The 14,007-nt window shown below is 35.2% G+C and overlaps 1 protein-coding gene across 1 annotated transcript; it reads right to left on the reverse strand.

Moving 5' to 3' along the window:
• Positions 1-1,402: 1,402 nt before the first annotated feature.
• Positions 1,403-10,311, reverse strand: LOC147380787 (uncharacterized). The gene is made up of 4 exons (XM_086431238.1): positions 9,919-10,311; positions 2,942-3,074; positions 2,309-2,382; positions 1,403-2,212 (listed from the first exon to the last, which is right to left on the reverse strand). The coding sequence occupies exons 1-4, from the start codon at positions 10,174-10,176 to the stop codon at positions 1,673-1,675; spliced, it is 1,005 nt and encodes a 334-aa protein (XP_086287364.1). The 5' UTR covers positions 10,177-10,311; the 3' UTR covers positions 1,403-1,672.
• Positions 10,312-14,007: the final 3,696 nt, after the last annotated feature.

The following is a 14,007-nucleotide window of genomic DNA, read 5'->3' on the forward strand; positions in this document are numbered from 1 at the left end:
ATATATATATATATATATGGGGGCGGTTCAAGGGCCATATGAGAAAACATATGAAAAAACTTTCGTTTTTCAAAATAAGAGTTAGAGGTTTTGGATTGAGCTGATTTTTTGCAAGGATGGTAACTATGATGAAAAGATCATCCTCACAAAAAATCAGCTCAATCAGAAACTTCTAAATCCATCAAAATTGATTTACAAATTAGTGATAAAAATTGGTAAAAAATCGACGGTCCACATTCTAAATCACTTTTAATGGGGTTAGAAGTTTCAGATTGGGCTGATTTTTTTTTTTTTTTTGGATGATCTTCCCATCATAGAGATCATCCTCACAAAAAATCAGCTCAATCCAAAATTTCTAAGCCATATTTTAAAATTTTATTAAAAACGAAAGTTTTTACATATGTTTTCTCATATGGCCCTTGAACCTGACCCTATATATATAAATATGGATTAGAATCCGCATACACATAAAGCTACTCATAAAACTACAACGTGTTTTATCTTATATGGGCAAAAATGCTTGGAATGGACTGATTTTTTGTGAGGATGATCTCTATGGTGAGGAGATCATCCTTGCCAAAAATCAGCCTATTATGAAACTTCTAGCCCCATATTTACAAGTTGAAAAATTTTAGACCGTCCAATTTTTATAGATCACTTTTGATAGGGTTAGAAGTTTTGAAATGGGATGATTTTTTGCAAGAATGATCCCCTCACCATTGAGATCATCCTCGCAAAAAATCAGCCTATTTTGAATCTTTTTAACCATATAAGACAAAAACATTATAGCTTTATGAGTAGCTTTATGTGTCTACAGAACCCGACCCTATATATATATATGTGGTTCAAGATCCCTTAGACTCCTTACAATGACTCAAGGAAAAAAAAACACAAATGACTCATGAAAAAAACACAATTAAGTATCTCGGAGATTTGTGTCATAAGATACTCGTAAATCTCAACTATTGGATTTTGTGTTTAAAGGGTTGGGATTATGTGTTTTTTTCATGAGTCGTTCTTAGGAGTCAACAGATCCCAAACCTATTATATATATGGACAGCGTTATTACGACCCCTATTATGATCTCTGTGATGAGGGGATCATCCTGGCAAAAAATCATCCCATTCAAAAACTTCTAATCCCATCAAAATTGATTTACAAAAATTGGACGGTCTATAATTTTTCAACAAAAATTGGACGGTCTAGAAGTTTCATAATGAGCTTATTTTTGGCAAAGATGATCTCCTCATCACAGATATCATCCTCACAAAAAATCAGCCCATTCCAAACATTTTTGCCCATATAAGACAAAACGGTATGTCGCAATGTGAGTCGTAATAGGGGTATATGGAACGTGACCCTATATATATTGTTTAATGACCCAGCACATAATTAGCGTATCTTCTGTCATCTTAAATTGGCACATGTATTTCTTTAATTTTAATCCAAGTATGATACAACACCTCCCATTCAGAGGAGGAAACACCTTTCTGCAAATCTATCTCACTATTCAGTATAACTGTCCCACCAATTTTAAAGTCAAAAGTCAGCGAAAATTAGTAAAACTTGCAGAGGCCGGATACTTCATTCAGCTTGATCTCAATATAAGTTATGGATGAGGGAAAACGAAATAGAAAAAGAACAGTAACACAACTCAATTACCACTCATCACTCAATCATCCAAAATAATGACTCCAGCTTCCGTCTTGTCATCAGCATCGTCCTTTGCCTCCATCATTTCCACATCAACCGCACCTTTTGGTGTGCATTTGTTTGGTGCAGCATCGGTATCCGCATCATCATTTTCCTTTGCCTCCATCATTACGACATCTGCTGTTCCTTTTGGTGAGGAAGTAGACTCCCCATGAGGTGCTGATGGATCGACAGACAAAGGTGAATCTTCTTTGATTTCAGTGACCTTAGGCAGAGAATCCAGCATTCTTCCAGATTTAGGATCATCCACACTTATGTCTGATGGCAAGCTAGGTCCTGCAGGCTTGCTATGTTCTTCAGGCTGTGCTGGTAGGTCTGAATTTGCATTTAACTCCTCTGAAGTAACGGAACTCTGGTTCACAGCAGCAAGAATCCGGTGTATCTCTTCATAAATGGTTTCAAGTGGACGAAGATTTCTTCCAATTCTATAACCTGTAGGTTTGTTGCTAGTGCTTGTCTGGAATGGTTCTTGGATGTTATCTATGACTACTCTGCACATCTGAACAAATATAAAATTAACCATAAAATTGAATTCATGACCATACAGCAAGAGCTCAGTTAACCTTCAAATTGATATTACCATTTATACTTTTACCTCGTTATAGAGCTGGGCCATATCTAAGCGATCTGATTTGTCATCACAGGCGGCTGCTGATATTTCTTCTGAAGCTGTAATAAAAACAGGTTTCTACGTCAAGCTTTGATTTCATAAAAACAATCACTTTGAATTGGCAAGATGTGCTTGTGGAAATAATTGTTTGTACACTAGAATCAGTCAAATCATTTTATATCAATTCATAGTGCATAATGAGATTTTGAATTACTAAGGTGAACTAATTTTGGTGTTAGTTTGTTGAGAATATAATCACAAAATAAAAACTTATCGTGTTTTAATTTCTATGACAAAATCACTATTTTTTTAATTTTTGTATTCATACGACAAAGTCATTTATGAGAATAACGAATGATACAACAGGGAAAAGTAGCACCATATCACACAAGTTTCCATTACTATTTTCTCAAGGTAACAAGATCAGCATACTAAAGAATCAGGGTACACCCTGGAACAAAAATTTAAGCAATGAAGATGAATCCAGAAATCACTCAACCACCACATACTCAAGAAATTGAGATAAAAAACAAACATCTTGATGCACATATTCAGAGTTTAATCGAATAACCTAGAAGGATTTGTCGAGAAAAAAAAAAACACCTCCCACGGGCTTACCAATTGGTTCGATGAAAGGTAACTGGTCATTCTTTTGGACATCATCCTCCAAGGTAGTAGGACTTTCTACACCTATAACCTTCGTTTCAATTTCAGGCTCTCCATTTGCTGTCTCACTTGGTTTTACGTCGCCCTGTAATCATCCCAAAGAAACTTGTATGAGTACCAAAAAGATAAATGGCATGGGTCCATACCCATTCTTCATAATTTCAAACTTTAAAATAAACAGCTAACAAGGAAATAAATTGACTAAGGCTACTTAATAGTTACCAAATCCATCACGTAGAATAAAAAGAATGCAGTAAGAAAAAATCAGTATATATAGGGTCAGTTTCCAATGACTCATGAGAAAGCACATGATCCCAACTGTGCAAACATGAAATCCAATGGTTGGGATATATATGTATCCTGATTACACACATCTCAGGGATACTTCTCCCGAGGATAAATCTCCACCCATGGATTGCATTTTTACATAGTTGGAAGCATGCGTTTTCTCCATGAGACATTCTTAACCATGATTTCGAATCTCGGTTTGACATACTATCTCGTTCATTGATGAGACCAACTTATCTTGGGATGAATCATCTCATCTCTAATGAGATCAACTGTTACTCGATTTAATATTTATTAATATACATTTATATGCAAATAATTATAAACGTTTATTTTTAAATAAGGTAGATTAGAAAATGCTTAGTCACAAGCTCAGAATTTTATTTAAACAATATACATTAAAATTATAAAACTTTAATTATTCTAATCAAACATACAAAATCCCATTTGACTCCAACGTGATTTTCAAAATACATCCGGAGTCATCTCAGTTGTCAAACGAGACAATGTGCGAGACCATTAACCTTGAATATCTGTCTTGTTCATAAACAATATCAAGATGACTCGGGATACTTTAGTACAATTACAGTTTTAAGGGCTGATTAGAAGTTTCAGAATGGGCTGATTTTTGGTAAGGATGATCTCCTCACGAAAAATCAGCCCATTCCGATACTTCTAACCCATATATTGAAAAGTGTTTGGTTTTGTATATGGCCCTTGAACCTGACCCTTTAATATATTATATTAAATTCATTAAATGGACTGTGCTTTGCTTCACATAAGCACGCTCCTCACCTAAATACTCATTTTATTCCACTGTTTTACAAGGTGTAATGTCTGTTCACCCCTTGATAACCCACCCTTAAAAAAAAATCACTACATTCATTTGAGGAACTTTTGTTCTACAAACAATTAAAAATGAAAGTGCAGCAAACATTTGCGATTTTGCAAGTGTTCTAAGCAGGTAATGCAATCAAATCTGGAAATTTAGACAATTTTGCGTGAAACTTCAAGATAAGTTGAAAGTTTAAGTTCGAAGAGAAAATTTTCTCTCGAATCTATTTTATTCAACTAAACTGATTTACAACTACATTCAATGGCTTATTTATAGGCAAAACAAAAAAATAACAGCCCAAGTGAATTGACAACAGTACCAACATTAAAGAGAAACTAACAAGACTAATTAACTTCAACAACTAAGGTGGTGTTTGATTCAGCTTCAAAATGCGGCTTTTTAGCGTCAAAGCGCATATTTGAGATGCGATGTGCGTTTGGTAACGCTACGAAAATCCGCGTTTCAAAGTTTTTAACGCAGATTTGTGTTTTTTACCGCAGTTTTGAAAAGCAGATGAAAGGGGCTTCGCACAACCACGTTTAAAAGCGACGAAGTGAAATGACGTAAATACCCTTCGTCATTTATAATATTTCCAATGAGTTTGCGATAAAACCTATCGTTCATCTTTATCATTTTGTCTGAACCTTCAATTTCGATAGCAACGATAACCCACCTCATTGACGACGACCAGCATTTTTCCGATTGAACCCATTGACGACGACGACGTTGTCTTCGTTCAATCGAAACCCATCAACGACGGCCAGCTCCAAGCCTTGAACTTGAACCATCGTTCAACCTAATCCCGATCAAGACGGCGACGACGATTGACGCCATTGACGACCCCGTTTGTGATCGACGACAACGACGCGAAGTCCGATCAAACTTAATCCCTCCATTTGACACCTTTTTCGATCAACGCCTTCAAATCCCTTCCCACAGCAGCTTTGTGAGCTCTCTCTCTCTCTCTCTCTCTCTCTCTCTCTCTCTCATCGATTTCAATTTCTGTGACTGATTCTTGACAAAATTGCAAAGGTTGGATTAATAAAAAAATTTCTGTTAGGGTTATTTCAAATTTCTTGGTAGATTTTATTAAAAAAAATAATAGAACTTGAACGAAAGGGCATTTATATCAATTTGTTAATCTTTTAAAGGAGACCAAGGTCAAGGGGTATGACATCAATTAGGGCATCTCAAATAAATATTCACCAAAAAATATTCACCATTGATCAGGTCAAGTTTCAAACAAAAAGATTTTAGAGAGATAAGGGATTAGTGTTGTTCCTAACGATCAATTTTGTAGGAAAATCTTAAGAAATATGTTTAGAGGTACATTAGATAGAATTGCTTATGAGATTTTTTTTCCCCTATAATTTACTATGATAAATTATAGGTTTTGTTGACGATTACTGCCTTATATTGTTGAATTTCTTGTTCTGATATGACATATTGGGAATTTGGAGACTAATTTGTGAAACCAAATGTGGAATTATTGTTTGTTATAAGAACAAATGGAGAATCGAAACATAAAAAATTATATTCTTGAACAGTTCTGATCCTAAATTTTTATTTGGATTTTGGTTTTCAATTGATTTGATTCCAAAGAGGCACAATTCTAGTAGGTTCAAATAAAAAAGAACAAACAAATCGGGGTTTCGGTTCTTGTTGGATTCTTATTAAATGGATGCCAATTGACATCCAAGGCCATTGGAAACTTCAATTATAATTGTTTTTATATAATTTATACATATATATATATATATATATATATATAGTGTAATTATATATTTATAGGGGTATTCTGATAATTTTGTATGCATTCTAGGCGCATTATCAACATTGCGTATTATGCAGGTATTTTGCTTATCAGGAAAATTTCATATGTCCATGTTTAAGAGGACATGCTGCCAAAATTTCGATAGAATTATAAATCTTTTATAATTTTTATAGAATTATAAATTTTTTACAATTTTTTATAGAATTATAAACCTTTTAAAATTTAAAAAAAAAAATTTATAATTTTTTTTATATAATTTTATTATATTGATATATATTTAGTGTAATTATATATTTATAGGGGTATTCTAATAATTTTTTATGCATTTTGGGGGCATTATCAACATTGCGTATTATGCAGGTATTTTGTTTATCAGGAAAATTTCATATGTCCATTTTTAAGAAATGCTGTCGAAATTTCTATAGAATTATAAATTTTTTATAAAATTATAAGCTTTTTAAAATTAAAATAATTATTTTTATAAATTTTTAATATAAATTTATTATATTTATACATATTTAATGTAATTATATATTTATAAGGGTATTCTGGTAATTTTTTATGCATTCTAGGTGCACTATTAACCTTGAGGGTATTCTGGTCATTTTACCCTACTACTGCAGATTCTAGAAGCTACATCAAACAATTATTACCAGATACTAGTAAACAGCACAGCACTTTTATAAAGCTCTATCCAACAAGCTTTTCAATGTTTCAGCTTCTGACAGCAGATTCTGAGAGCAGAATTTGACAGCAGATTCTGGCAGCAGAATCAAACAGGGCCTAATTAATTAACTCCAACAAACAACTAACTAACTAACTTGAACTGAATCATTCTTCCATTCTTAAAAGAACTCGACCACGAGTTAGACGACATAATAAGGTAGCAAATGTTGTAGATTAAACACATTAGATGTGTTTAAATGCGGAAAAAGCTCCACCCTACAAGCATTATCATTAATGCATTCCAAATCTTGCAAGGTCCCACTTTGCGAGATCTAAGTTTGGTGTATAAGCCACTCAGCTGCCTATCTATGCTTAGAACCACCCAAACCAAGTCACCTACTTAGTACACAACTCTCCTCTTGTGAAGATCAACAGCTTCCTTATATTTGTTGTTTGAACTCTCAATTTGGAATTTGATTTGTGCATGAAAATCCTTAATTAATGAAGTCATATCTTGCTCATAGATTTCATGCACAATCTTCATCATTTCTTCAACATCTTTGCTTGCTCTACCCAAGTTTGGTAAAGGAACCAAATCTCGTTGAGTTCTAGAAAGTCCCAATGCAAAGTCCATGCCAACATCAACCCACAAAAGCTTAGGAATCGGTAATGGCTTGTAAAGTCTCGTGTTTTGCATTTGATCCATTGAAGCTTGACAAATTTGACATCTCTCAACATACTGTGTTACATCCGACCGCAATTTTGGCCAAAAGAGGCCATTGTTTTGTCTTGCCCAAAGTGACCACCAAGTCCTCCATTCCACAATAATATCATTGCCGAATTGAGCAATCTAAAATACATAGTTGAGTTCTTTCGAACAAGAATCCATCATTCAATACATTGTCATCACACCCGAATCTTGCAGTTCTCCACAATTGGGCCAAAGTAGGCATTGTCTTCATACACATCCTTGAGCCAATCAAACCCAATAACTTCTAAAGCCAAGGTGTGCAAACAAGATGCAAATGTGGTGGAAATGTGTGCAATGTCATCACAGAAAGTGGGAGTGGCCAAAACCTTGTCAATAACAAGACTTTCACCTTCACCCGGATTGATAATTGCATCAAACACATCATAGTCTTCTTCATCATAAATTAGGTCATCATCGTAATCCACATGTTCCCCACTTTCTTCACCTTCATCCGGTCTAGTAATTTCATCAAAGGTATCATGGTCAGTAGAAAAGATATCAATTCTCAACAATCATCTTCATTTTCATGCTTGAGTAAGAAAAGTCCTTCATCACACGTGCTAATCCCTTTTCTTCATCAATATCTCCACCAATATCCTCATTTAGAGGCTGATCATAGATGGGTAACTCTTCATTTGGTTGCGATTCCACCATTTCCTCAAATAAAAAAGGCCTTATTGTGAAAACCATTTGCCTTCCAACAATCTGAAGACTTGTGTACAGGCTCACCACATTTATAGCACTGGAAAGTGCCACCTTTGAACCGATTTCCAGCCCCAAATTGATTTTTATAGGGCTGATTAGGGGTAGTAAGAATAGACTTTGCTTGTTGTCTAACCCTGGAAGTATCACTCTTACTAATACTTGACGAGTTGCCAACCTTGGTATCAACTTGAAATGGTTGGCTGGCCCTAGAGTTACCTTGAGACTATTGTCCATACCTTGTTATACACCTACTTTGTTGTTTTTCCACCAACAAAGCTCGATTTATAGACCTCCGAAACAGTCCACAAATTTTGTGGACTAAGGATATCTTGAGTAGAAGACTTTAAGCCACTAAGATACCTTGCAACCATTTGTTCTTTGGTTTCATTCAAATCAACTTACTACGAATTGATAGAACTCCTCAGTGTATTCAGCCACACTCCCATGTTGTCGAAGATTGTGCAAGGCTTTATACATGGTTTGCTTGTAATTGAAAAGAAGAAATTGCTCCTTGAGCTTCTTCTTCATCTTGCACCAATCATTGATCTTCCTTTAACTTCCTCGAACTCGACTCACTTGAAATTGTTCCCATCATGCAGAGGCCCTTCCCTTGAGCTTGATGACAATTAATTTCACCTTCCGTGATGCAATCAAATCTGGAAATTTAGACTAATTTGAGTGAAAACTTGAAGAGATGTTGAAAAGTAAAATTGGAAGAGAAAAATCTCTCTCGAAGCTATTTTATTCAACTAAAAACTTGTTTACAACTACATTTGATGGCCTATTTATAAGTTAAAACAGAAACATAACAGCCCGAAATGACAATATTACCCTTACATGAATACTAAAAGTAAAAAAGATAAAACTAAAGAGAAACTCACAACTAGCTAACTCCAACAATTAACTATTTTAGGCTGTTATTTAACCGAAATAACAAACAATTAACCAACTCCAACCACTAAATAACTTGGACTGCATCATTCTCCCATCCTTAAAAGAACTCGACCACGAGTTAGGCGACATGATAAGGCAGCAAATGTTGTACATTAAACACATTAGATATATTCAAATGTGGAGGAAGTTCCACCCTGTAGCTTTATCATTGATGCACTCCAATAGCTTGCAAGACCCCACTTTCTGAGCTTTAAGTTTGGTGTATAAGTCATCCGGCTGCCCATCTTTGCTTCAAACCACCCAAACCAAGTCGCCTACATTGTACACAACTCTCCCCTTATGAAGATCAACGGCTTCCTTATATTTTTTTGTTCAAACTCTCAATTTGGAATTTGATTTGTACATGAAGATCATTCATAAATGCTGCCATATCATCAGCCCTAGCATTTGTCCTTTTCTTAGTAGGGAAAGGAATCAAATTAACAACACTAGAGGGCTTGAAACCATACACCACTTCAAAAGGATAAGTATTAGTAGTTCGGTTCCTTAAAGAGTTGTAAGCAAATTCAGCCAAAGGAAGAACATTATCCCAACCCTTGATATGCTCCCCAACTAGACATGAGCATAGACCTAGAGTTTTTAATGTTTCATATTAAAATAATACCTACCTTCTATCTAGATGAATCAGATATTATTGTTAATATAACCATAATGGTTAATAGGAAAAAAACAAAATAATGCATTAAGGGAAAAGTAGAATGTGTAACTCACCAAATGTATCAATAGAAAATTATGTATAATAGAACATTCTATAATAGCAGCTAAAGATCAATTCAGTATGGAGAAATGACCATAGAAGAATACAAAAGTACGAATCAAACAGCATAATTGGGATGTGTAATTCTTAAGACAAGAAACAGGAAACCAAGCAAGCGAGCATACTTCAATGATCAAAGCAATAAAAGCCATATGAAAAAAAAATATTGGTCGTTGGAAGAATGTGTAAATCAACTTACAAAGAATTCTTTCTGGTACTCCGCATTAAGTGCTTTCTCCAAGAGAAGCACCCTTTTTTTAATAAATTCAACCAGCCTTCTCTGCATCTCTCTGAAATGGTATAATGAAGGGGGATGATCCTGATATAATTGGGCACGGTTTGCATTTTCTGTGGCACCCTGTGCAACATCACATCCAGAATCATTTCCACCACCAGATCCCTTTAATTGGTTGTTGGATGTTCCGTCAGGGTTGACCATACTTGTGCCATCATGCATTTGAGCGCCTCCAAAGAAAGAATCCCTAGTAAGGTTCTGCTCCTGACAAATGACCTCTTGAATATGTAAATCCTTATCTTCAACAATTGCTTGCCATCTTCCATATCCATGCCTTCAGATTAAGAAAAAAAAAACAATAAAAACTACTGCTAGTGCATGGTAGAAACAACAGGATAATAGGAGATGATTGTAACATGAGATATTGGATGATATGTATCCTTTTAGTCAGGATGCAATGATTTTAGGGCTCCAAAGCAACATATTACTAAATAAGATACACTAGTTTTCAAATAAAAAATGATGGGGCATTTGTTCCAAAATATATGGAAACGAAACCATAATCATTATGTTAGGTGGATTTTACGAGGGGAAGTAGATCCAGAGCATGGTGTCACGGACCTGCAACAGCCTCAAGTTTCTGTCTTCCAACAGGTCTGTGGAAGTTTGAAACATCCAGAAGAGCTGGAAATTGCCAAAGAGTGCTAATATAATATTGTAAGTCTACTAAGTTCCGATGATATACCATAATTATTGCATATAGTCATGAATTATATATTGTAGAGTTCCTAGGAAAGTTCTAGAGTAACAGAATTTGGTAGATTCTTTTACAAAGTTCTGCAAGGGTTGAATACTACAACATAGTTACATCCATTTCTCATCCCTAAGTCTATTGGCGGGGGAGGGGGGGGTGATCATGCTTGTATTCATCCTCTCATAGTAGTATGGAATAATACGTTTAACTTCTATCAATTCTTTGAGCGGTGAGTGAGTGCCTTGGAAATTTGAAGTGAAACCTGCAACTCATTGGGGGAAGCAAACTTGGCTACAAGGAGACTTAGCTCAAGTGTCACAAAGGTATTAAGCTTGGTGAGGCTAGGTTAGTGACAATGGAGTCAACTTATAGGATTTAGTGGGGACATTCAAATTTTTTAAAGAACTATTCATGGGGTTTATTTTTAAAGAATAATTCATTGATTTTCAGATGGATTCTTCTGTTGATTTTTGTTCCTAATGCAACTAGTTTAGAAGAGCATTCAACCCCTGGAAGCCCTTGGTTAATAGTTAGTTCTAATTTAAAACCTATTTCATTTAACATTCTTCTTCAGTATACTTTTTCACCTTCAAACCCAAAAAAGCTCAATGAAGTGCTAACTATAAAAAATTCAAATATAAGAAGAAACCGAATCAACCTTAGCCCATAATCTCCAACTTTCACGGTTAGCTGAATGATATTTTGTGATATAATCCGATCGATAGAATGCAGCTTACAAGAGATCGGTCAGTGCTCCAATTCCGATTGATCGGTTGGATATTTCTGATCGTTTGAACACCTTTTTTGATCAATCATGTTATGTGAGTTTTGCTAATTCGAACTTTCCTATTTCAATCGGACTTGTTATAACTTGCATCTCTTATAACCTTTGGAGTTTTAACTAGATCTTTGAAGACTCTCAGAACCCTAGCATATATCCTTATACCGAGAGAGAGAGAGATCTAACCTCACAGCTTGAATTTCATCTCTCCAAGAGTGAAAAATTATATAATGTCTCGGAGATTTGAATCAATCAACCAGAGTGAACCAACTTTCCAATCCAAAGTTTTTGTTTTGATAAGTAGAACCATTTTATTGAAATAAAAGCGGCCGGTTGAGGTAACCGGCCATAGAAGAAGAGTCGAGTTACAAAATACAGAAAATTAAAAAAGTACACAGTTAACTAGCACATAGGGATTCCCATTTAAATACAAAATCATCAAACAAAACCCCCTTTAAGTCCGAATCTAGTTTACTCCTTAAAAATAACCATACCTACACCTCCAAAATGATTTCTTGAAGGTCCAACACATGCCCATTAAACACTCTCTGATACTTTCCCTCCACGTAACCCAACATATTGCAAAAGGGGCGACGGACCATAGGTACCTCTATCTACCCAAAAAAACGTTATGGTTCCATTCTTGTAATAACGACGCTACCGAGTTTGGAAACACCCATTAGCAATTGAAGAGACTCAAGAAATGGACCCTAATTTTTTGAGCAAATGGGCAATGAATCAAAATGTGGAAAATTGACTCCCCATCCCCTCTACACGAGACGAATATTTGGCCTAACAAAACCCATTTTCATAAGATTGTCAAAAGAAAAGATTTTCCTTAAAGAAACCTTTGAGGGCACTATATGACCCCACATGGGGCCAATAGGGAAGGAAACTAACCCTTGTGGAACTAGTGAAGCGCAGAATGAGCTTACCGAAAAATTATCGTCCCTTGTACATGTCCATACCCTCTAATCAGACCCCGACAACTCCACAGTGGTTTGTTCCAGTTTGAAGATCAATTCTGCAAACTCTTAAATCTCTCAACCATTAAAACCCCTTCTAAAGCCAAAATCCCAACAGTACCTTAACCCAGAGTGGTTCAAGAAGTCAACAATCGAATTTTCCTTTTTCAAGGAGAGTGCATAAAGGTTCGGGAATTGAGTGGATAATGGGGAGCTACCACACCAAATATCTTCCCAAAAGTGAATTCTCTCCCCATTCCCACACTTAAAAACCAGCAACTCCCTAAACTTCAAGTTGACGCTCATGATTCCCCTCCATAAACTACACCCGAAGGGTGTCTTGACCTCTTCAAATCCAAAGTCTTAGACACAAATATTAAATGTACCAATAGCTATTGATCATGCTTGTTTTACCATTTACAAAAGTATTAGTGTGTGGTAGAGGTGTAAACGGGTGGCTTTTGATGTACCTAGAACTGGAACTATAGTTTAGGTTTTTGTCGATTCCTATTCTAGATATAAAATAAGTGGAACCAGAACCGAAACCGTCCAACCATGGGTACCCATCAATTCTAGTTCTCAAGAACTGAATTGAGGCAAAGAATAACCTCAGAGTAATAGTGAATTCCATCTTCTTTACAAGTAAGTTTTTTCCAGCACGAAATAAGTGAAAATGCCTTCAATGAATTATTAATCTTTTTTTACCTTTCAAGGCTGAAACAAATTATTTATAAAACTTCAACATACTTACGATTTGTTTTTGTAAAGATGAGTTAACGTTTTGTTAATAGATTAAAACCCATCTTGTTTACAATAATAAACTTCTTAAAGAGAAGAGCCACTTTAAGCTCAAATATATAGTAAATGGAAACATGAAGAACTTTGTGTAAGATCTATCAACCTTAGCAGGTAGGGAAGCCTTCAACCATCTACAATATATAAAAAAATTGACATAACAAATCGGTTCCAAATACCCATTAGTCCCGCCAGATAAACCCAAATCAGCTCTGGTTCTAATTGGTTCAATTCCTTTTATACTCGACTCTAACCAAGTATAGAAAAAAGATATCCAAAGCTAGAGTTTTTTATTCCAAGTTCAGTTCAGTTTCAGTTTGTTCTTGTTTAGAAGAGAAAGAGAGATTTAGAAAAGCATTACGAGAGACTCAATAGAAAAACTTATTCTATGAGCCTTTTCTCTTATATTTATATAAGAGAATTAGAACTACACTAAGTGGGAAGTGTGGAAGTGGAAAAACCCAATTTGCCCCCACACGTCCTATACATACCAATAACACTCCCTCTCAAGTTGGAAAGTCCAACTTGGAACAAAAAAATTAAAGGAAATAAACTAAAGAAACTACAGAAAATAAAGTACTATAGAAAAAAAATTCACATTTCCCCTCAAGTTGGAACATAAATATCAAGTAAATCCAGCTTAGAGAAAATAAAACTGAGGCGACTATAGTTAAGTGCCTCAGTGAACATATCTGTCAATTGATCTTCAAACTTCATGAACAGCGTACTAATTTCCCCACATAAAACCTTGTCTTTGA

The sequence above is a fragment of the Akebia trifoliata genome, unplaced genomic scaffold, assembly GCF_017979445.1.
Source record: "Akebia trifoliata isolate Shusen 1 unplaced genomic scaffold, ASM1797944v1 Contig00990, whole genome shotgun sequence".
In the NCBI taxonomy this organism is placed as follows: Eukaryota; Viridiplantae; Streptophyta; class Magnoliopsida; order Ranunculales; family Lardizabalaceae; genus Akebia; species Akebia trifoliata.

Bases quoted from the DNA above. Each gene is read 5' to 3' on its own strand.
- LOC147380787 (XM_086431238.1), bottom strand. From the start codon at position 10,176: ATGCATGATGGCACAAGTATGGTCAACCCTGACGGAACATCCAACAAC. The intron at 3,075-9,918 runs GTAAGTTGATTT...GGATGATTACAG, and splicing joins AGTACCAGAAAGAATTCTTT to GGCGACGTAAAACCAAGTGA. The intron at 2,383-2,941 runs GTAAGCCCGTGG...TTTTTATTACAG, and splicing joins ACCTTTCATCGAACCAATTG to CTTCAGAAGAAATATCAGCA.